Source organism: Tamandua tetradactyla, chromosome 1 (genome assembly GCF_023851605.1).
Source record: "Tamandua tetradactyla isolate mTamTet1 chromosome 1, mTamTet1.pri, whole genome shotgun sequence".
Taxonomy (NCBI): Eukaryota; Metazoa; Chordata; class Mammalia; order Pilosa; family Myrmecophagidae; genus Tamandua; species Tamandua tetradactyla.
Genome location: NC_135327.1, coordinates 78,660,321 through 78,681,756, shown reverse-complemented (window position 1 = coordinate 78,681,756; position 21,436 = coordinate 78,660,321). Strand labels below are relative to the sequence as shown.

Below are 21,436 nucleotides of genomic sequence, written 5' to 3'. Positions count from 1 at the left end.
AGATAGATAGGTTTTGTTGGGGGTGTGGTGTGGAAATTCTAAAGCTTGGTATTGATCGTTTAACATATGAGATGTCACGTAGGTGATATTAAGAAGGCAATTGAACATGTGACTCTGAAGTTCAAGAGTAGAGTACAGTCTAAATGGGAGATTTTTAAAAAACTACTTCAAACATGGCATTACATTTTGTTAAAGTAAAAAATGTACAGTTTTACAGGCTTTCATTATATAATAATTAAGGAGAACACATTGCTAGGTCCTATCTTATTTATAGACTTCATAGACAACATATAATTTTGTGTTCAATAGGCCCTTCAGTCACAAATGAATGGACACAGTTATGTTCTACAGTAACTTGCCCCCAGCATTGGAAAGGTGCTGCTCTCAGGTGTCTAAATATTTAAGGAAACTCATGGCAACACAGTGTCTAGCTCATCAGGACATGCTGAGGTTCTATATTCTATTTGGATTTTTTTTTCTTATGTACATGCTCATGTTCAGTTTATAAAGTATATGAAAGTAAACTATTTACAAAGCAATGCCCAAAACACACTCAATCTCAGATTACACTGAGCAATCATTTTCTGAATATTTATTTGATTATATAAATATAAATATAGGTATTCCAGATATTTAATATATTGATAAAAGAACCTTTCTGTCTAGCCTACCATCCTTTTCCACAAATGATTTGGAAATATTGAAGCTCATAGAGAGAAATTATCATGATTATTTCCCCACTCTCTAGTTTTTTCTTTAGAGAATTTATGAAACCCCAAGCTTTGTCTTTGAAGGAATCCTTCCTCCACTGTGGAGGGACACCTCTTACTCAACTCTGTACCCTCAGGATCTGGCATAGTCCCTAGTTCATAGTAAGTTGCAAAAAGGAATTTTTTCTGGGTGGGCTGCTGTGGCTCAGCAGGCAGAGTTCTTGCCTGCCATGCCGGAGACCCGGGTTCGCTCCCCAGTGCCTGCCCATGTAATTAAAAAAGGAGTTCGTTCTGCTGAACTAAATAGCATTGTTCTCTTCTTAGATTAAGGCTTATGTCTGAATATTCTTTGTGGGATGACAGTCATATTGGAGTCAAGAAAAAATACTATTCAATATGCTTTCACTAATATTAGTTTGGGGACCTTTAAAATTTCAAACACTTTGGACCAAAATCAATTATCTAGGAGTCAGGCACATATACCCATTTTATCAATGACCTAACTAGCATTTACAATTAATAGTTGACAGCTGTACTATCTGAAAACTCACCTAGGACATATTTATGCATTCTAAATACATTTTTCTCTCAATACAGCTCATAAGTTAAACTTTTGGTGTTTTCCAGTGTTTTGGTTTTCACTGGGCATGATTTGGCAATTCCTTGGATAAATACCAGCTATAAGCCAGAATGTTCACAGCTATACCGTGTATATATAATACCCTAAATATACCACATATATTGGGTTTTTCATTTTAAAGAATTGAGAGTTGCTATGTCATTACCTGAATGGTCGTTTTTCAACAGAATTTTAAGTAACTGATTTACTCCCAAAAGCTATGGCTTTTCTCACTTAAAAGGCTGAATGAGTTTATTTTCCCCTTTGCAGTAATTTTTGCTTTTTCTTCTTTAGTACTATGCATTTTTCAGCCTAACTTTCTCATGATGCTATTATTTTCACTCCATTTTTACATGTGGACTCTAAAAGCTTTGCCCATTTCCCAAAGCAGACATTACTGTCTGTGTTCAGCTTGAATGTATCTGCATTTCTTGTAGCCTCAGTTTCAAAGGCTTTTCCATCCACTCCCCTTCCTGCCCTTACATGGACCATAGGTATACCATTGGCTTCCATCTTTTAATTTTTTTTTTTTTGATTTGGGAAATAAAAGAATTTTTCTTTATGTTGCCCTCCCTCTACCATTTGAGATGGTTATTTATCAGCAAAGAGGTATTTAAAAGCTTGATGATTGTTAATAGTTACCAAGGAGGATTTAAAAGTTTGACCATTGCTAATAGAAGGTATTTGTTTTGTTTTATCTTGGCCATGAGATCTATGGCAGCAACAGGTGAGTTGATCCTTTGGAAAATGCACAATCCTTTGGAAATTTCCAACTTATCTAAAGGATGGTTCGAAAATCTAGGTTCAAATCCTTCCATTCACCTTCTTAAGAGAAATGATTAAGGCTGTTAAGTATTAGATAGCGATCATCCAAAGTTTCCTGTACAGTATTTTAGAAAGAACTTCCAAATAGTATAATCTGAGTACCTCCATGGAACCGAGGAACCATCTAATTGTCTTTAATTTGATTTAGCAAGGTAAGAATTCTCCAGCAAACAGAATTGTCAGCTCTTGCTAGAGGGTTTTTCCAAAACTTCCAGCTGTCATCTAAGTAGCCAACAAGATTGACAGTTAAGGTATATATTTTTTAAGAAAGAAAAAAATTGAACACTGGACTTCCCCTTTATAAATTACTAGAATTTCAATGCCAGTCCTATCCGTGGCACTGCAATTATTGCTTAAAAGGTCCCAGCAGAGAGTCCAGGTTCAGATGGCCCTTTTTTCTCGAATGCCTGATTCCCCGCTAATGTCTCAGGAGTCACGGCAGACGCTTTGGGTGGTGTCTGAAGGCAATTTCAGCAGCTAACCAAGGGGCACCAGCAGGGGCCAGCTGCTCAGCCGAGGTTCTGGCTGGAGCAAGGCCTCTCCTTCCCTCCCCCAGGATCCAAGGGAACAACAGGTAAGTTCTGCCTGCAGAGGACCTGGATGAGGCTTCTGTTTCCCGTGGGTCATGTGTTTTTCTTGATTTTTCTTCTTTGTCTTTTTATTAAACACTAGATTGGGAAGCTCGAATTGACAGTCATGGGCGGGTCTTTTATGTGGACCATGTGAACCGGACGACCACCTGGCAGCGTCCAACCACCGCACCCACCCCTGATGGCATGCGGCGATCGGGGTCCAGCCAGCAGATGGAGCAGCTCAACAGGCGGTTGGTGATCAATATGCAATGAGCTCCTTAAGCCACAGTCAGAGGAGAATGACATCTAAAGAAACCCCCCCCCCCACACACACACACACACACACTTAACACTTTTCTACTCAGATGTAGGAAACTGGAAAGGAAATAAGTCTCTTGAGAAACCTGTTTGAAATAGGTGCTTGGAAAGCTAGGCAAGAATTAGCCTCCAGCTTGTCTTTCTAGAACAGATTCACTGGAATTGTTTAGCAGATCGAGAAAGAGGGGAAGACATCATCAGGCTGTATCTATGAGAGGTGCTGTTTGAAAACGAAAACAAAACAAAAAATCTGAAGTAGAAGGAGGTACCCCACCCATGGCATAAAAATCCATGAAGGTTCAGGATTTAGGTTGTATAATATGAAAATTAGGCCAAATCCACCCAGACCCAGGCCTTTAAAGTTTTGCAGCTTGTGATATGTAGAATCCTGTGCCCTCCGATGGAGCTGGGCACGTTGAGAGAGGCAGCTGGACTTGGCTGAATAGGAAATTGAGGAATTTAGCTTTTTCTTGTGAAAGAGCCTACCTAGGGAAGGTCAGATAACCTTCAGATAAGTATCTGAACGCTTTCCAATACTTAACCTTTTCCTTTCAAGTATTTAAAGTTTCTCAGTGATTTGACATGATAACCACAGTCACAGAAAGTATAAGATCAGCCTTTGATCCATCTCTGATGGGATCACACACAGGGGTCATTTTTTTTGACAATCTGCAGTTGTCAGGGGAAATTTACAACAACCTCTGTCTCATAGAAATACTCCTCAGTCTTGCAAGGAGACATTTCCCTTGGCTCCTCACTGAGTGACGGTGAAGATCAATTGTGTTTGTGCAAGGAGAGGCACGCTGACAACTTCCAAGTACAGAACAGCAAAGAGTAAGCTATTGTGGAGGATTGCTGTGGCCGTGACTTTGCTCAAACTCAGCCACTCCCCGTACAGCCATAAAGACCTGCAGGCCTTTTTTGCTTTGCAACATACTCCCATTGCAGGGAAGCCCTGCCTTCCACCTGGGACCCTTCTCCCAGTCCCACAAGACCTAACTCAATCATTATTCTGGGAAACCTCACCAGAATCCTTCACATGGAGTCAGTGACTCTTATAACCCCGAAATTGTTTGCATGCCTTTATAGTTTGACCCTTCTTACCTTACTCATTTTTGTACCCACCTTGTGCCTGCAGGTGCTAGAAGTTTGATAGGACTCAGCGGAAGACTGTTATCTGAGTTAATTCCTACACTTTCAGGCTATTCAGAATTAACTGTACTTTCTGAATATTAATTGAGCAAGGAAACATAAACATGCATTCTTATTTTAAATATTCAACTGTATTTTTATATTCTAATGATTTGGATGAAAATGTTTATAATATTAAGAGAAATTGAATTTTTAAATAACAGATATTATTTACAGCCCCACCGCACCCCCAAGAATTTAGCTTTTTTCCCTTTTAATTTATCAACCTCAATTTCTTTAAGCATACTCAATTCTTAGATGGTAATATAAAGTTTATGTTCATTTTCACTTACTACACTATCATTATTTTCATCTTGCTTAAAATCATCATTTAATAGATTGTACAGTATCCCATTGAAGGTATGTAATTCAGTTAGCTTAATTTCCCATATTTTGAATGTTTTGTTTATTGCCTTTTATCATTATTTTTTTAATAAGGCCACTATGGGCTAGTTAAATATTAAGGATGCCTTATCGTAGTGTTTCCTTAGCATTGAGTTCCCAAAAAAAGTCAAAGGAGATGAATGTGGTATTTTGGTATTTGATATCAATGCCAAAATGTTTTCTAAAATAGTTCACCCTGCCAGCAATGACAGGGTCACCTCCATCTCACCTCTTGGTTTGTTTTTGTTGGTTTAAGAGGTGTTTCTGGTATTTCCGTGCTGCTTATGTTTCACTCCCTGAAGGGAGGGTCAACTTATTTTTCTCTTGGATTCTTCACTAAATGTAATTCCTCCCATATAAATTGTCTATTTGGGGGCTCTTTTCCGGTTTGCTTTGGTTTGGTTTGGTTTGATTGTCGTTCTGTAGTGTATGTATGTGCCCATTTACAAATTAGAATTCCAGCAGATTTCTTACCAATTTCCATGAGTCCCTGTGGTAGTATGAATATTTAACCTTTTGCTACAAAAAAAAAAAAAAGCCAAAAAGATGGACACGGACACGGAAAGATAATCCTCCACAAAATAGAGCACAGCAGATATTTGACTCCTTCTGTCATCCTTAAAGCAGGGTGAACCTTGGAGGCTGCAATCCTGCTTTCACGCCATGACCCCTCTGCAAACTGCTGCATGCCCTGTTCTCCCCAAACTGCCGCTGGGCTTTGGAAAAGATCAGGGATGAGTCTAACGCCTGAAATGGGGTGCTATTGACTCAGTAGGACATGAGACAACCAAAACCCAGGTTAGGACATAGGAAGCAGGTTGTGACAATGCTTACAATTTCAACATCAAATAAGACCATATTTATTTATAAAAATTCCCTGCCAGGGTTACTGCACTTTGGGAAGGAAAAAGAGAGGCTGCAGCTTGACCTTGGTTTAAGCCTGGTTCAAGTTGTGTATTGCCATGTGACAAACCACCCCAAACTTAGTTGCATAAGACAGCAATCTATCATAGTAGTTGTGGTGGTATTTGTAGGTCTGGGTTGACTAGGCTCAGCTAGGCAGCTCTCTTTCTGGGAATCTCCTAGTTGTAGGCAGATGGTGCCTGAGACTAGAGTCATCTCCATACCTTCTGCACTTCCGTGTCTGGGGTTGACAGTGGCTGTTGCTGGGATCTCAGCTGAGCTGTCAGCTGGAACACCCACACGTGGACTTCCCGCCTGGTCTGGGCATCCTCTCAGCATGGCATAAGCATTCTGAAGGAAACGCAGGCACACGCCGGATCCCTCTTTATGACCTAGCCTTGAAAGCCACGGACTGTCATTTACACTCTACTCTGTCACTCAAGGCAGCCACCCAGAGCTTTCCAAGTTCAAGGGGAGGAGACTTTGATTCACTCTCGTAAAAGGAGAGTAATAAGGTTCTGGAAGATCATGTGGCCCTAGAAATATTGTTGAACCCTTTTTTGGGAAATGCAATCTGCCATAATTCATTTAGGGAATCCTTTTCACAGCAGTTTCCTTTTGTCCTTAGCCTCCCCCTGGACACGATCACATACTAAGGCAGCTTCTCTCTGGCCCCCTCTGTCTCTCTAATCCTGTCTGCTTTCCCTGAGTTCCAGGTCAGAGAGAACATCACAGAGGGCCATCCCCGCCTCAGCCTCCCCACCACAGACACATCGAGGCAGTTGAACACAATAATTCTGTGATTGCTCTCCTCATTGCCCCCTTTCACATTTTCCTCTACTAGCCCTTCTCAGGAAATACGTCACATGACTGCTGCAGGCAAAGGCCTCTTCTGGGAGATAGCTACACTGAATGGCTGAGGATTCCTGGAGAAAACAAAACTGGAAGTGCCTAGATCACTGATGTGCAAAGTTAGATGCAAATAATTCTGCTTGAAGAACTCGTTAGAAATGCAGATTTCAATTTTGCTTCCATTTTCTTGCAAGAGGTCTGAAGTCCACACTTGAGAAAAACATCCTCTTTAAGGTCAATGAACAATAGGACACTGGTCTTCAGAAAAGTCCCCGCCACAACAAAATCTCATCTGTGCCTTGCTGTGTCCCGTCTCGCTCCCGTTCTGGATCGCACTTGGAAACCTGGATTTGCCCCTCTAGCCAAACTCCCGCCCTCCTCATCTTCTTCATCCTTCTTCGTCCACCCCATAACTCTTCCCTGAGCACAAAAACCCACATAAACACCTTTTCTCTGAGTACTTTCACTCGTCTGACCTTCATTACATCCAAGTCAGCCTGTCCAAATCCACACCAGCACGGCCCCCCATCTGCTCATCCTCCCAGGTGCTCCTTTTCAGTGTTGGTGTCTCCACCTCCCCAGTCTGGGCTGAAAGCTGAACTTCCCCATTGGAAGGTTTCCTCCCCCTTCTTTAGCCACCATATCCATTCGCCCCTGTATTAGTTTGCAAGCTGCTGAAATGCGATATACCAGAAATGGAACAGCTTTTAAAAAAAAGGAATTTAGTAAGTTGTAAGTTTACAGTTTTAAGGCCATGGAAATGTCCAAATTAAGGCACCAGCAAGAGGTTACCTTCACTCAAGAAAGGCCAATGAAGTTCAGGGTTTCTCTTAGCTGAAAGGGCACATGGCAACATCTGCTAGCTTTCTCTCCCAACTTCTTGTTCCATGAAGCTCCCCAGCGGCATTTTCCTTCTTCATCTCCAAAGGTATCTGGCTTCATCGACTCTGTGGCTTTGCAGCTTTTTCCAAAATGTTTCCTTTTTTAAAAGATTCCAGTAAACTAATCAAGACCCACTGGAATGGGTGGAGTCACATCTCCCCCTAATCAAAGGTTAATACCCACAATTGGGTGAGTCACATCTCCATGGAGATAATCTAATAAAGTTTCCAACCTACAGTGCTGAATAGGGATTAAAAGAAACAGCTACCATCCACAAGATGAATTATGATTAAAACATGGCTTTTGTAGGGTACATAATCCTTTCAAACTGGCACAGCCCTCAAATCCTGTTAAGTTTCCAAGTCAAACTATTACAAATTCTGCCCTTGAATACTGCCCCTTCTCCCCTTCCTACTGTGCCTTAAGGAAAAGGGAAGCTGAAACATATAGCCTAGGTAGGCTGAGAGGCATTTGGCATGATAGAGATCCTATGGGGACAGAGGATCATGGGACTTGGAGTCACATGATAGAGATCCTATGGGGACAGAGGATCATGGGACTTGGAGTCAGAGAAGTAGAGCAAGCAGAAAAGAGCAAGATGAGTGGACATCTGCCTATAAGAGAAACATGAATTAGATTAGCTATCAAGGCCATGGAAGTTTAGGAAATTCCTGTGAGTATTTTCTGATCAGATATAGCTGGTTTTTCTTAGTAACCCTATAGTGTGCAGGGTGGTTCCTCTCCCACAGCAGTGTCCTTAGAGAGCCAACACGATCCACATTCCCTGCCTTTAGCATCTCCAGCCTAGGCTGTTGCAGTGGTCTCTCAGCTGCTCTCCTGCCTCCCTTCCCTCCCATTTATTCTCCACACTGATGCTAGGTGATCATTCTAAGTGCGCATCTGGCCTTGTGTCTCCTTTTCAGTGGCTACCAGTCACCCAGAGCAATAGTTCTCCAAGTGGGTCCCTGGACCGGTAGCACCAGCATCACCTGGGAACTTGTTAGACATGCAAATTCTCAGACCCCACCTCCAAACCTTCTGAATTAGCACCTCTGGGGAGGGCATCCCCCACCCACTCCCTCCTCCCCATCCCTGGCCAGATCTGTCTTTGAACAAGCACTGCTGGTGACTCTGATACATGCTTAAGTTGAAGAGCCGCTCACCTAGTGAATAGCATTCCAAGCTGCTGATCAGGGGCACCCTTCTTGGGGCTTCTCTCTCCCTCTTCGGTTAGTCTCCTACCACTGCCCAATCCCTATACACATACTGGGATTCCCCCACCAGACTTCTTAGGGTTCCCCAAGCATGCTCTAGTTTTGCACATTTATTGTCTCTACTGAGAAGGTTCTTATCCCTATAAACTCCCTGAAAAATTCATATTCTGACTTAAACATTTATATACCTCAACAGCTATCTGAGCCGTCCCAGAGAAATTAGGGGTTTCCTGTTCTGTGTTCTCATAGCATCTGTTCGGTGTCTAGGATGACCTTTTCACATTGCTTGAATTATGGTTTATTTGCCATTCCCCTCTTTGGTCCACCTTGACTGTGTGAGTTCAAAGGTAAATCCACATTTTAGTCCTTCCTGTGGTGTGAAAGTCTGCACAGAGCCTGAGCAGATTGTAAGGGGGTTAGTACATATTTAGTAAATGCCTGCCTGGATAATTGGCTGACTGAATCCCCAATTTGGGAAGAAAAAGAAAATGAGCCTTCAGAGATGCTGAGAACATTTATTTATCTGCCAATATGCTTTTAGCATGTAATATTTCCACAACCTCTGGCCCACCATATCAGTGATCTGTCAAATAGAAATGAATGAATAGAAACATCATTCTAGTTTGTAGATCTATACAATAATGTAGAGGTCATTTCATATTTAGTTGTAACATTTAACTTGCTTTCTAAGCCCTTATTTTAGTCTTAGCCCCATTTTGTTTAATATAGAGCCCAGGTTGTTTTTTATGATTAGTTATTATTTGTGCTGATTTTTTTTTTTTTTGCGTGGGCAGGCACTGGTAATCAAACCCAGGTCTCCGGCATGGCAGGCGAGAATTCTGCCTGCTAAGCCACCGTGGCCTGCCCTGTGTTGATTTTTAAAAGGTCACCATACTTGAAGCTCATCATAGCAAAAATAAATCAAAGCATCTAGAAGCACTTGTCTGGCTAATTGTTTGGTCTTTCTCCTGGGAATTTTAAATATTTCTGTGTAGATTTCTCCAGTTATCTAATACAAAGCATCAACCCCAAACAAGCAAACAAAGAAAAGTTAACTTTTATCTTTCCATCTTCTGATGCAAAGGTATCAAAATATTCAGCGAACCATTGCAACAGAGAGGCCTGAAGAAGATTCCAGCAGCCAAAGTTGTGAGCAGCTCCCAGCAGGAGGAAGCGGCAGCAGTGGGGGTGGAGGTGGTGGAAGTGACTCAGAGGCCGAATCTTCTCAGTCCAACTTAGGTATTGGATGGGAATGGATGGGAAGGGGTGTCTCCAGAAACCCAAGGTGTATCCAGGGGCTCTGTGACAGAGGTGTGCCTGCCCCTCACCCTAACCTTGGGAGACACATGCATCCCGGGAAGAAAAGAGCCAAGGATGGGGCAGGTTGAGGAAAGAGACATGACTCCAGTAGGGATGAGCACATAGAACTGAGTTTCCCACCAGGAATCTTAAAAGGAGAAGTGGATTCACAGTGAAGAAAGAGAAAACCACTGCTAAGGCTTTGGGAGGCTGGAGACAGGGACACAGATGGATTCAGAGGACTGAGGGCTGGGTTTGTTTCAGTACTTGTGCACAAGGCAACTTTTTCGGTGGCTTAATCATTTCTTAAGTAAATTTATTTGTGAGTGTCCTAAGGATTTTCCACTTATTAATAAAACATGCAATAAAAATTCACTGTGTACTTCAAAGGAGCCACCTCACAGCACTAGGAGTAATTATTTGTTTGCATTTAGAATAAAATGTCATTCCCCCTAAGGGTGGAACCTGGGAGGGGAGAGGTTTTCCAGGAGGGTTATGTTTGTGCACACCATCTGAGAACATTTTTTTCTTTTTACCTAATACAGTAGGCATCCACCAGGGACCTCATTTTCATTTCCTTAAATCTGCCTCAGCGGCACTCAAAACAAGAATATCCAGATAGCATGGGAGACTTGCTTCTGCCTTTTGTGCCTATAATGCTATAAAGATCATCACATCCTAGTAGTCCAGTGTCTTTTAAATTGAGTTAAATGATGGCAGGCTTATTTGCAAGATGAAGGCTTAGAGAACACAATCTGAGCAAGCAAGTGCTGTATTCCCGAACTCCCAGGTCTCAGCTAGCAATGGCAATGCAGAGTATTGTACATTTTCATATAAAATTGTAAATGTTCACACATGTTCCACCAACAATTTTAATTCTTTCATTCCATTCATTTTATGAGATATATGGCTAAATTGACCAGTTTAGCTTTTTTCTACTATCACTTTCTGTGTTTTACCTTCTGAGAGAGATGTAAAAAATGATCAGGTAATTAAAAGTGTGAGGAAAAAGGAACAGAACACTTACTTCTGGGTTTTATTTTGGATCAGTTGGCCTTCGCTGTGTAACCAACCATCCCAAAATTTAGTGACTTCAACTTAACAGGTTTACGGCAGCAGTTTGAGGTGAGCTCAGCTGAATGGGTCCTCTGGACTCAGCGGGGCTCACTCCATGTATCTTTGGTCAGCTGTTGATTTAACTGTGGGCAGGCTGTCTCTGCATCACAGAGCCTCTCATTTCCAGCTTTTTCTCAGGGTGGGGGCAGCGTTCCAGGAGAAAGCGAAAACACACAGGCCTCCAGAGGCGCAGGCTCGGAGCTGACCTGCTCTCACCCTCCAACATTCTGTTGGTAAAAGCATGACACAAGGCCAGTCTCAATTCAAGAAGCGAGAAGCTGCAAAGTAACATTGCAAATGGGTGTGGTTACGAGGAGAGAAAGAAAAATGGCCATTTGTGCAAACAGTCTATCGTAGCTGTTGTTAGCAACTTGTCAAGAAAATAAGAAAAGAGGGATTGGAGCAAAGGGGAGGAGATGTTATGAGACTTAAGCAGAAATGAAATTATGCAGGAACACTACAAGGAAGTACAGTTGATCCTCATTATTCAAGGATTCCCTATTCATGAATTCACCTGCTCACTAAAATTTATTCGTAATCCCCTGATCAATACTCGCTGCACTTTTGCAGTCCCTTACAGAGATGTACAGAGGGTTGAAAAAGTTGAGCCCAGCTGAGGGCTAACAAGGCAACACTCTTGCAAACAAGTGACCTCCTCATAGGATATTTAGTGCTAAATTTTCCCCATTTTTTGGGTGCTTTTTGTTCATTTTTCTGTTTAAAATGCCCCCCAAGCATAGCACTGAAGTGCTATAAAGCATTCCTATGCACAAGAAGGTTATGCTGTGCCTCATGGAGAAAATACATGTGTTAGATAAGCTTTGTTCAGGCTCGAGTTATAGTGCTGTTGACCATGAGTTCAAAGTTAATGAATCAACTGTATACTAAATAAGATATCTTTAGCAGTGCAACTGTGGCTCAGCGGCAGAACTCTCACCTGCCATGCTGAAGACCCGGGTTCGATTCCTGGAGCTGCCCAGGCCAAAATAAATAAAAATTAAATAGAGGCACACATAAAACAAAATTGTATATTGATCGGGTGACAGGAGCATTGTGTACTGAGGTTCCCAAGAGCCTCACCCTGTATTTCCCCTAGACATGATGGTTCAGTATCTGCGGTGACTGTATAGACCATAATTACCATGGATAACAGGAATCAGCGGCAATTATTTTTAACTGATGTACAGAAAGTCTATGAAACCATATGACGATTAAAAACAACAGCCAGTCCTGACTGTGGGTGCAAGTATATGTGTTGCTGGTGTGAAGACAGAAATTCTGCCTTTGAAACCACTTTTTTCCAATATTTTCTGTACTTTACTTCACTTTTTTCCCCCCAGATCTGAGGAGAGAAGGGTCACTTTCTCCAGTGAATTCACAGAAAATCACCTTGCTGCTGCAGTCTCCGGCCGTCAAGTTCATCACCAACCCTGAGTTCTTCACCATCCTGCATGCCAATTACGTGAGTCCCCAACTCAGAGGGAGCCGGGCCTGAGGCATGAGTCAAACCACAGCTTTGGAAATCCATTGGGTAGATCAAAATGGGTAACACAAGGGAAAAAGGACAGCTCAGTCCATTCATTTTACTACCCATGGCCGTTGCAAGGGCTCCACTTGTAAATGCTATTTCCTCATTGGGTTTCTGCTAGGCTCAAATGAGTGAATGTCAGTGAAAGTGCTTTGTAAATACATACCAATTTTTGTTATCAAAATGTAGTTTTTCCATTTCACCTAAATTTTTTTTTGTATTTTCAAGAAAGCAATGACATGCTATTGTGGTATTCATTAATTCTTTCCTTAGAAAGATCTGTGTTTCCTCTGAGGCACAGATCTATGGGTTGGAGTCACAAAGACAGATGAGAGAGACACTAAAACAGTAAAAGCTCCATTTTGAGGCATGGCAGACATGTAGAAAGATTAATATAATGTGATGGGATATGTCTGAACTGAGGTGAGAACAAAATGTTATGGAAACACAGAAGATGCATCTACTGGGAACATTCCTGAGGAGATGACTGTGAATTCAGTCTTGAAGACTGAAAGGGGGTAGGGAAGAAATTCCTGGCAGCGGAACTGGTACCTTAAAAAGACACAGCTGCGAAAGAGCCTGAGGGTCTGTAGGACGGTGACTCCTGGCAAGATGTCCTGTGAAGCTGGAGTGTGAGTGGCAGGTCCAAGGAAGGAGGATGTGCTGGAGAATTAGGAGCAAGTGCCTTGTAATTCATTGAAAGGAATCTGGATATGCTTCCATAGGGAACAAGGAACCAACAGAAATTGTAGGCATTGGAGTTACGTGATCAGGTTTGTTTTGGGAAGCATGTTCTCTGGCAGAGGGGTGGAGCAGGAGAGACTAAGGAACTAAGAGGAGAGGCTGATTCAACTGTTCGTGAGAGATGACCAAAGGCAGACTAAAGGAGGTGGGTTGGTGTGGGCAGGCTCCATTCGGGAGAGATTTCTGAGGGGTAATCAGTGTTGGGAGCACTGTGATGTAGGGGTGGATGGAAGAGGAGGACTCGAGAAAGATACAGGAGTTTCTGTTTTGGGTGCCTGTGTTTAGAAGGTGATTCCATTATCCAGGTGCACTAAGTTTGATTAGGTGGCAGAAGGTTGCAGGTGGGGGAGAAGGAGCTCAGTTCTTTTTTTCATTTTAATATTTATGTTGTAAAAACTTAACATACAACATTCTTGACATACAAATATTCCATACATGGTGTACAATCGATGGCTCACAATATCATCACATAGTTGTGTATTGATCACCATGATCATTTTTTTGCACATTTGCATCACTCCAGCAAAAGAAAAAACTCATACATACCATATCCCTTAACCCTCCCTCTCATTGACCATTGGTAGTATTTCAGTCTACCCAATTTATTTTACCCCTTACACCCCGTATTATTTATTTATTTTTTATCCTTATTTTTTTTTACTCATCTGTCCATACCTTGGATAAAAGGAGCATCAGATACAAGGTTTTCACAATCACACGATCACATTGTAAATGTTATAGCTTTATACAGTCATCTTCAAGATCAAGACTACTAGAACACAGCTCAACAGTTTCAGGTACTTCCCTCCAGCCACTCTAATACAACATAAACTGAAAAGGGATATCTATACAATGCATAAGAATAACCTCCAGGATAACCTCTCGACTCTGTTTGAAATCTCTCAGCCACTGACACTTTATTTTGTCTCATTTCTTCTTCCCCGTTTTGGTAAAGAAGGTTTTTTCAATCCCATGATGTTGGGTCCCAGCTCATCCTGGGATTTGTGTCCCACATTGCCAGGGAGATATACATCCCTGGAAATCATGTCCCACATAGGGCAGTGAGTCGTGAGGAGCTCAGTTTTAAGCAGGTTATATTTGAGAAGGCTCTGGACCCAGAACAAGCGCCTGGCACAGTGGTCCAGGAGTGAGCCGTGGGGTGGGAGACATGACAAGTGCATCAGGCATGGATGTCCTCATTGCTAGCCACCCAGCACTGTACCAACCCTCCCTGGTGACAGTCTGCTCCTTCACCAGACCCTCCACCCCCACCCTATGGAGCACAAAAAAGTGTTACTTGGTACAGTTAGGAACTCAGGAAACTTTCTTGATTTCTTCCCGTTCACCAACCTGTTCGCATACAGTAGTTTTGCAAAAGAAGTTGCAAGAATGACAACCTCTGAAGTCCAGCCTCAAACCCCAGGGACCCCAAATTAATACTCCATATTTTAGACAGGTGAGAGGGCCAAGGGCAGACCTGCACAAGGCTCTAGGAAGGAACCCTGGAAGGGAGGGAGAGGAAGGCTGGAGAGAGCCAAGTAGCCCTGAGAGGAGGTGGAAAGCACTGGAGCTGGCCAGGAGGAGACCGAGTCCAGGCTGCCCAGCTCAGGTGCTGGTGTAAACCTTGCACATTTATCCCTGAGCAAGCTCTGCTTCTGAGGCTTCCGCCTGGGGACTCGCAATCCACAGCAACCCCGCAGGTGGTGCTAAACTGCTCCAAGTTCACTCGTGTGTGTGTTTCTCCTGACCCCCCCTCCGCCCTGCCCCTACCACAGAGTGCCTACCGAGTCTTCACCAGCAGCACCTGCTTGAAGCACATGATTCTCAAGGTCCGGCGGGACGCTCGCAATTTTGAACGCTACCAGCACAACCGCGACTTGGTAAATTTCATCAACATGTTCGCAGACACGCGGCTGGAACTGCCCCGGGGCTGGGAGATCAAAACGGACCAGCAGGGAAAGGTGAGCGTGACAGCGAGTGGGGCTGTGTTCAGAGGGCTGAATACCAGAAAAAGACAGGTGAGCGAGTGAGGAGGAGGTTGGCAGGGAGGGGAAGGTGTGTGTGCCCGTGGGAGGGCGGCGATAACTCAACCTCAGCGCTATTGTGGGGGTGGGGGCGGGGGGTTGCCTTTTGCCCTGCCGAAGTTGAGCCCCGTTCCTCGCGTCTACCCACCAAAGATGCCAACCGCACACCATCCCCCTCTCATTGTGACAACTAAAAATGTCACCAGACATTGCTCTGTGACTGGGGAGGGGGGTGCAAAATTGCCCCCAGCGGAGAACCACCCCTCTACGTTTTCTTAAATTTGTAATTAGACAGAAGATTCTGTTCAATGACCTTTCTGTTGTTTTGACTTCTGAGCTAATTCTTGGAGGAAAATATTCTTAGTTAGGTGAGGGTGACCTTATGTGATTTCCCTAGTAACCCATCAGGTCTCATTAAAATTGCAAACAGGGACGGTGTGTCCTGAGTCTGAGCTAGGAGACTGGCTTGCAGTTTTTGCCTGTGCAGTGATCTTAACCAAACCTAGTTCTTCTCAACAACACTTTAGACATGTAGCTGGGCTGGCAAAAGTGAGAATTATTTTCTCTTAATCATCATCACTCATCTCAGTACACTCATAGTTCAGGCCAAACAGAAGCTTTGCCTGTAAAAGGTCTCTGAAAGTGCACATCACATTAGCACAGCTCTCTCTGGAAGCAAAACCAATGTCCACGGTCCCTGTGAATGCACAAAGCCAAAGGGTCTGCCAAATTCCCTGAAGTGGGATGCTAGGAGCAGCGGCATCCTTTGGGTGCCATGAGTCCCCATACACACAACGCTTACCTCTGAACTGGGCACTCTCTAGCATGTGGGAAAGAAATATGTCCAGTAATACAAGTCAGTGAAGTCAATCTCGGGGACCAAACCCTCTGTTGTAGGGGATAAACCAGGCAGGCCTGTGTAGTAGGAAAAAACACTCTGGCCAGGGTCAGCTCTTGGACTGTCTAGTTTACTGGGTGTGGTGTGGCAATGAGTTAGTGATTTCATTCCACTAGATCTTGGCTTCCTCATTTAAAAAAATAATAATAAAGAGAAAGAATGACAGTGATCTGTACCTTGAAGATTGGCTGGCATGTTAGGGTGGGAAATAAGCCTGAGCAAGAACAGAAAGTAAAGGAGTATCGTATCAAAGCTGGGCAGTTCTACCTCATGGCAGAGATCTAAGGCCATGTTTAGATTTATAGCCTAACCAAGATGCCGAGAGGACACCACTGCAAAGCAGTAAGCCCAAAGGCAGCGTTTGGTGGGCAAAATGTGCATGCTAATGTCCACAGCTTGCCTAGCCTTGAATTTCCAGGCCTAGCTCTTGAGCCAGGATATGAGCATGAGGGACTACCCATTCAGAGAGGGCAACTTGGTTGGAATGGCCAGGTGGGTATACTTTGTTGTCCTTAGTACAAAAGCAGGAGGTAATGAGGTTATTATACTAATGAAGAAGCACAACGGTTTAGATATGCACTGAAAGTTTCATTCCATTTTGGAATGTATACTAGAAAATTCCTGGCAAAAGATTGCTCCCCTAATTTTGCTTAGTGAGATAGTATCCTATATAGGAAAGAAAAGAAATCTGAATTCAAAATGAAGAGACTTGAGGTCTGCTTTCAGATACAATTCAAACCAGCCATGGACTATTTGCAAAAAAAAAAAAAATTCTTTACTGATTGAACACACACACACAAACTCACAAGTACAACAAAAAACTTCTAAGAGGTATATCATATACTGAATGGCTGGCAAAAAGCAGCCATAACATTTAAATATATTACCACAGTCCATAGGATGACAGAGAGGAACAGTGGAGGATAGTGGGAAAAAGGACAGTGTCTGGTACTGGCCCATTTCCCAATGAACATGTGACCTTAAACAAGCTCTTTAACCTGTCTGGCCTCACTGTGTTAGATTGAATTACGTACCTCGACAAGGACATGTTCTTAATCTAGTGCACCTTCCTGTGGGTGTGAGACCATTTGTAAGTAGTTTTTTAATATGTTAAGGTGAGTCAGGGTGTGGATTCATTTGTGAAGAAGGTCTTCTACTATACAGTTTAGGTATGGCCCAGTTGGATCAGGGTGGGTCTAAATCCACATTACTGGAAACCTTAAAAAGAAAAAAAAACACAAGCTAAAGTGAGAGAAAGCCACAGGGAAAAGCTAGAAGCCAGAAGTCAGTGGAAATTAGAAGAACAGACACAAGGAGAAAGGCGTAATCACGTGACAGGAGACAGAGCTACAAGTGAAGGAAACCTAAGTTATGTAGCCAGTCAGCACTGAAACACGTCTACCTCTGAGAAAAAACAGAGCCTTATTGATGCCTTAATTTTGGACTTCCAGCCTCCAAAACTATGAGGCAATAAATAGTTGTTTTTTTGTTTGTTTTTTAAACATTTTTTGTTATGAAATATACTTACAAAAAAATGATGAATTTCAAAGTACAATGTAATAAGTAGTTATAGAACAGATTTCAGAGTTTGGTATGGGCTGCTATGCCACAATTTTAGGTCTTTCCTTCTAGCTGTGCCAAGACACTGGAGAGAAAAAGAAATGCCAGTATAATGATTCAGCAGTCATACTCATTTGTAAAATCCTATCTTCTCTGCTATAACTCCTCCTTTTCCTTTGATCCTTCTTCCAGTCTTTCGGAGTATTTGGGATATGCCCTTTCTAACTTTTTCATGTTGGGAAGGGCTAGTCATAGTATGGGATAGGGGGATGGAACTAGTTGATGTCCTGGAGAGGCTGGCCCCTTTAGGTTTCAGGTCTTATCTGGCTGAGGTACCATTTGGAGGTTGTAGGTTTCTGCAAAGTAATCATAGTGCGTGGAACCTTTGTAGAATCTCAGAGCCCTAGGTGTTCTTTACGGTCGGCAGAAATGGTTTTGGTTGTGGGTTGGCAAGCCGTGGTTACTAAAATACTTGATTTTTAAGCCAACCCATTGTATGGTATTTATCATAGCAGCCTGGCAAACTAAGACACTCACTTCGGTTTTTTTTTTTTTTTTTTTTGCAATGTAGCAATAATAGTACCTGCCTTGCCTTCCTGATTTTAGAACAGATATAAAGAGTAGCTAAGTTAATGAGGGAATCCAGGGTAATATGATTGAATATAGTATTATCTGCTATTCTTCTTCTTAAAGTCATACTAAATACCCACCAAAACATCCAGGATCAAAACTGGCAACTGAGCAGAAAATAAGAATATGTAATTACAAAAACCCACTGAGGATGGAAATAGATTTAGAGAGAGACATTTTTAGACTATATCTTACAACCCAGAGAGACTATGCCCCACAGGAGAGAGATGGAGGAGGAGCTCACCTCTGGGATTTAGGAAAGCCATTTATGGAAAAATGGACTCACTGAGTGACAGTAAAATTAATCAAAATAAATTATTTCTTTATACATATTCTGGAATTTTATAAATAGGGATTTAAAAGTCATATTAATATACAGACATGATAATTCAGAATTTACTTACAGAAGAAAAAAATCAGACAAGCTCCAAAATTCTCATCCATAAAACTAAACTATAGAAATCCATTGAACAAAAATTACAGGATATTGATGAGAAAAGCTTTTGTCCCAATAATTCTCTAGCCAGTCAGATTGTTAGGATTCATGAATGAAAACAATAGAAAAACAATCATGTGCAAGATTTCAGAGCTTACCCTACTCTTCTACCTGTCCTGAAAAAACTTCAAAAGCCATTCTCTAGATGGATCATAAGTGAAGTGAGACAAATCAATAATGGAAAATCATAGTATAAAATGACTAGTGGTGAGGATTTAAAGCATTTAAATACATAAATGTAAATAATTTCTGTTAAAATGCTTTAAAATGTTTTGGGGGAGGTAAGGGGTATGGTATGTATGAGTTTTTTTCTTTTTATTTCTTTTTCTAGACCGATGTAAATATTCTGAGAAATGATCATGGTGATGAATATACAACTGTGTGATGATATTGTGAGGCATTGATTGCACACCAAGTATGGACTGTATTGTCTGTTGATTGATTTTATAATTAAAAATTTTTTAAAAAGTTTTGGAAGAGCCTAAATAAAGTATGGAAAACATGTGTGATAAAAATTTAATAGTTGCATAAAATTAATCTGGATCAATATCCCCAAACTAGAATTTAAAAGATGAGGAGGAGGGAATGCAAGCAGGGGAAACTTTGCTAAATTCCTAGTAGGGTGTAAAGGGAGTCAATTAGATAACTTGAAAAGCGGAGACTAAATAGAGTCTTTGACAAACTTAAAAGGTAACCATTCCTTTTAAAATAAGAATTTATTCTTACGAATTCCTACAAAAGATAAAATCAAACAAAATCTAGTGTGCGTAGCAAAGCCCAAAAAATCCACAAGGAAGCAAAGAAAATAGAAATAATAAAAGTAAGACAACGAAAGTAAAGCCAAACCTAACAGTTATGGCAACAGGTGGAAATAGGATAAACTTAGCTACCAAATGGAAAACACACTTTCAGATTTGGTAACAAACAGATCCAATTTATACAAAGACATGCCTAAGAAATGATTTAGCACACTTCAAAATATGAGAATAAATATTAATACAGTATGAAAATAATAATAGAAAAATCAGTAGTGGTATATTAGCATCATACAGAGGAGAGTTCAAATCCAAAAGCATCAAATGGGATCAAACAATAATTTTTCATTAACCAGTGGCACCATTACAATGAAAAGGTATATGACAGCCCATGACAAATTCTGGGATTTGTCCTGTAACTGCTGTTGAAGAGTGCTTTGAAAACTGTTGCTTTTTTCTTTCTTTGCTTTGTATATGTGCTATATTATACAATTTTTAAAAGTTAAAAAAATGAAGACAGTAATCATATGCCTTATGAGCCAAATAACAACATGTCATATAAAGAAAAATCCAGGAGGAATATGAAAGTAAATGAGAGAAATGCAGTCATAGTCGGAAAATGTGTTTTATACCCATCAGATAAACAGGTTAAATAAACAAAATAAGTCAGGATTTGAATAGTATTTTGAGTTAATGGAACATATTAATGCTTTTTGTTAAAAATCGAGTTACAACTTCTTTTTATGATTCCATGGATCTTAAGTGATAGCACTCTGTATCACAAATAAAAAAAAAAAAAAGACAGAGAATACATGGGCCACATTCCATGGCCACAAAGCAGTAAAGCTAAATTTTTAATAACAGATTTAGACACAACCATGGAAACAAAATCTTTACCAATTGGATATCCAAAACAATTACCCAGATGGAACTACTGGATTTAAAATAAAGTTGTTTATAAAGATGTAGAAACCATTAAGAAATTGTTGAAAATGTAATCAATATTTCATAAAACATCAGATATGGAAAGGCTAAACTCAAAGCTTTAGTAGCCTTCATTGCTTTTACTATCAAACAAGAAAATAAATATGAAATATAAGCTTCCAGATCAAGAACTAAAAGAAATGATCAAGAAAAATAACAGTAATTAAAGCAGGAATTTATTTCAAAACCCTTTAGAAAATAATGAATCAAAACCCAGAAGTGTGTGCATCAGAAGACAAAATAAATAAACTTAAGAGGTGCTTTAGCAGAGATTTTATTAGATTGCTTATATCAATTTAAGCTACAAGGGCAAAAAGACAATGGATACATACTTATAAAAATGTTAGAAATCTGAAAGAAAGGGCTGACATTAAGTATACCTATTATTAAATAATTTTATCATTTATTATTAGATATATGTGATTAAAATTTACCCAGGAAATATAAAAAATTAAATAGACCTGTGATCATGGAAAAAATTGAAAATACGGTTCAATTAATTACTTAGCCCAAACCCAGTTATCTATTATGATCTACCACAGAACATTAAGAAAAAATGGAGTGCTGCATAGTTTGTTTTATGTAACTATCATGACTTTTCTAATAAAACCAAAGAACAAAAATTATAGGCACAAAATAAGGAACATCTACACAATGGAATACTACTCAGCAATCTAAAAAGAATAAGCTATTAATATATGCAGCAACTTGAGTGACGCTCAAGGGAATTAAGCTGAATGAAAAAAAAAGCCATTCCCAAAAGATTGCCTACTGTACATACATTTATATAACATCCTTGAAATGATAAAATTATAGACATGTAGAACAGATTAGATTTTGGCCAGATTTCGGTTTAGGGATGTGGTAGGGTTGGAGGGATAAAGGGAAAGGAAGAGTGTAAATAGAAAAAGACTACATGAAGGATGCTTGTT

General features: G+C 40.9%; 1 protein-coding gene across 2 annotated transcripts in view; it reads left to right on the top strand.

Moving 5' to 3' along the window:
* The window catches only part of HECW1 (HECT, C2 and WW domain containing E3 ubiquitin protein ligase 1), a 257,016-nt gene that overhangs the window by 161,834 nt on the left and 73,746 nt on the right, over positions 1-21,436 (top strand). For both annotated transcript variants that reach the window (XM_077119360.1, XM_077119358.1), the window contains 4 exons: positions 2,827-2,977; positions 9,555-9,709; positions 12,226-12,347; positions 14,933-15,118. In XM_077119360.1, coding sequence (XP_076975475.1) covers positions 2,827-2,977; positions 9,555-9,709; positions 12,226-12,347; positions 14,933-15,118 — 614 coding nt within the window. The remainder of the gene's footprint in view (positions 1-2,826; positions 2,978-9,554; positions 9,710-12,225; positions 12,348-14,932; positions 15,119-21,436) is intronic.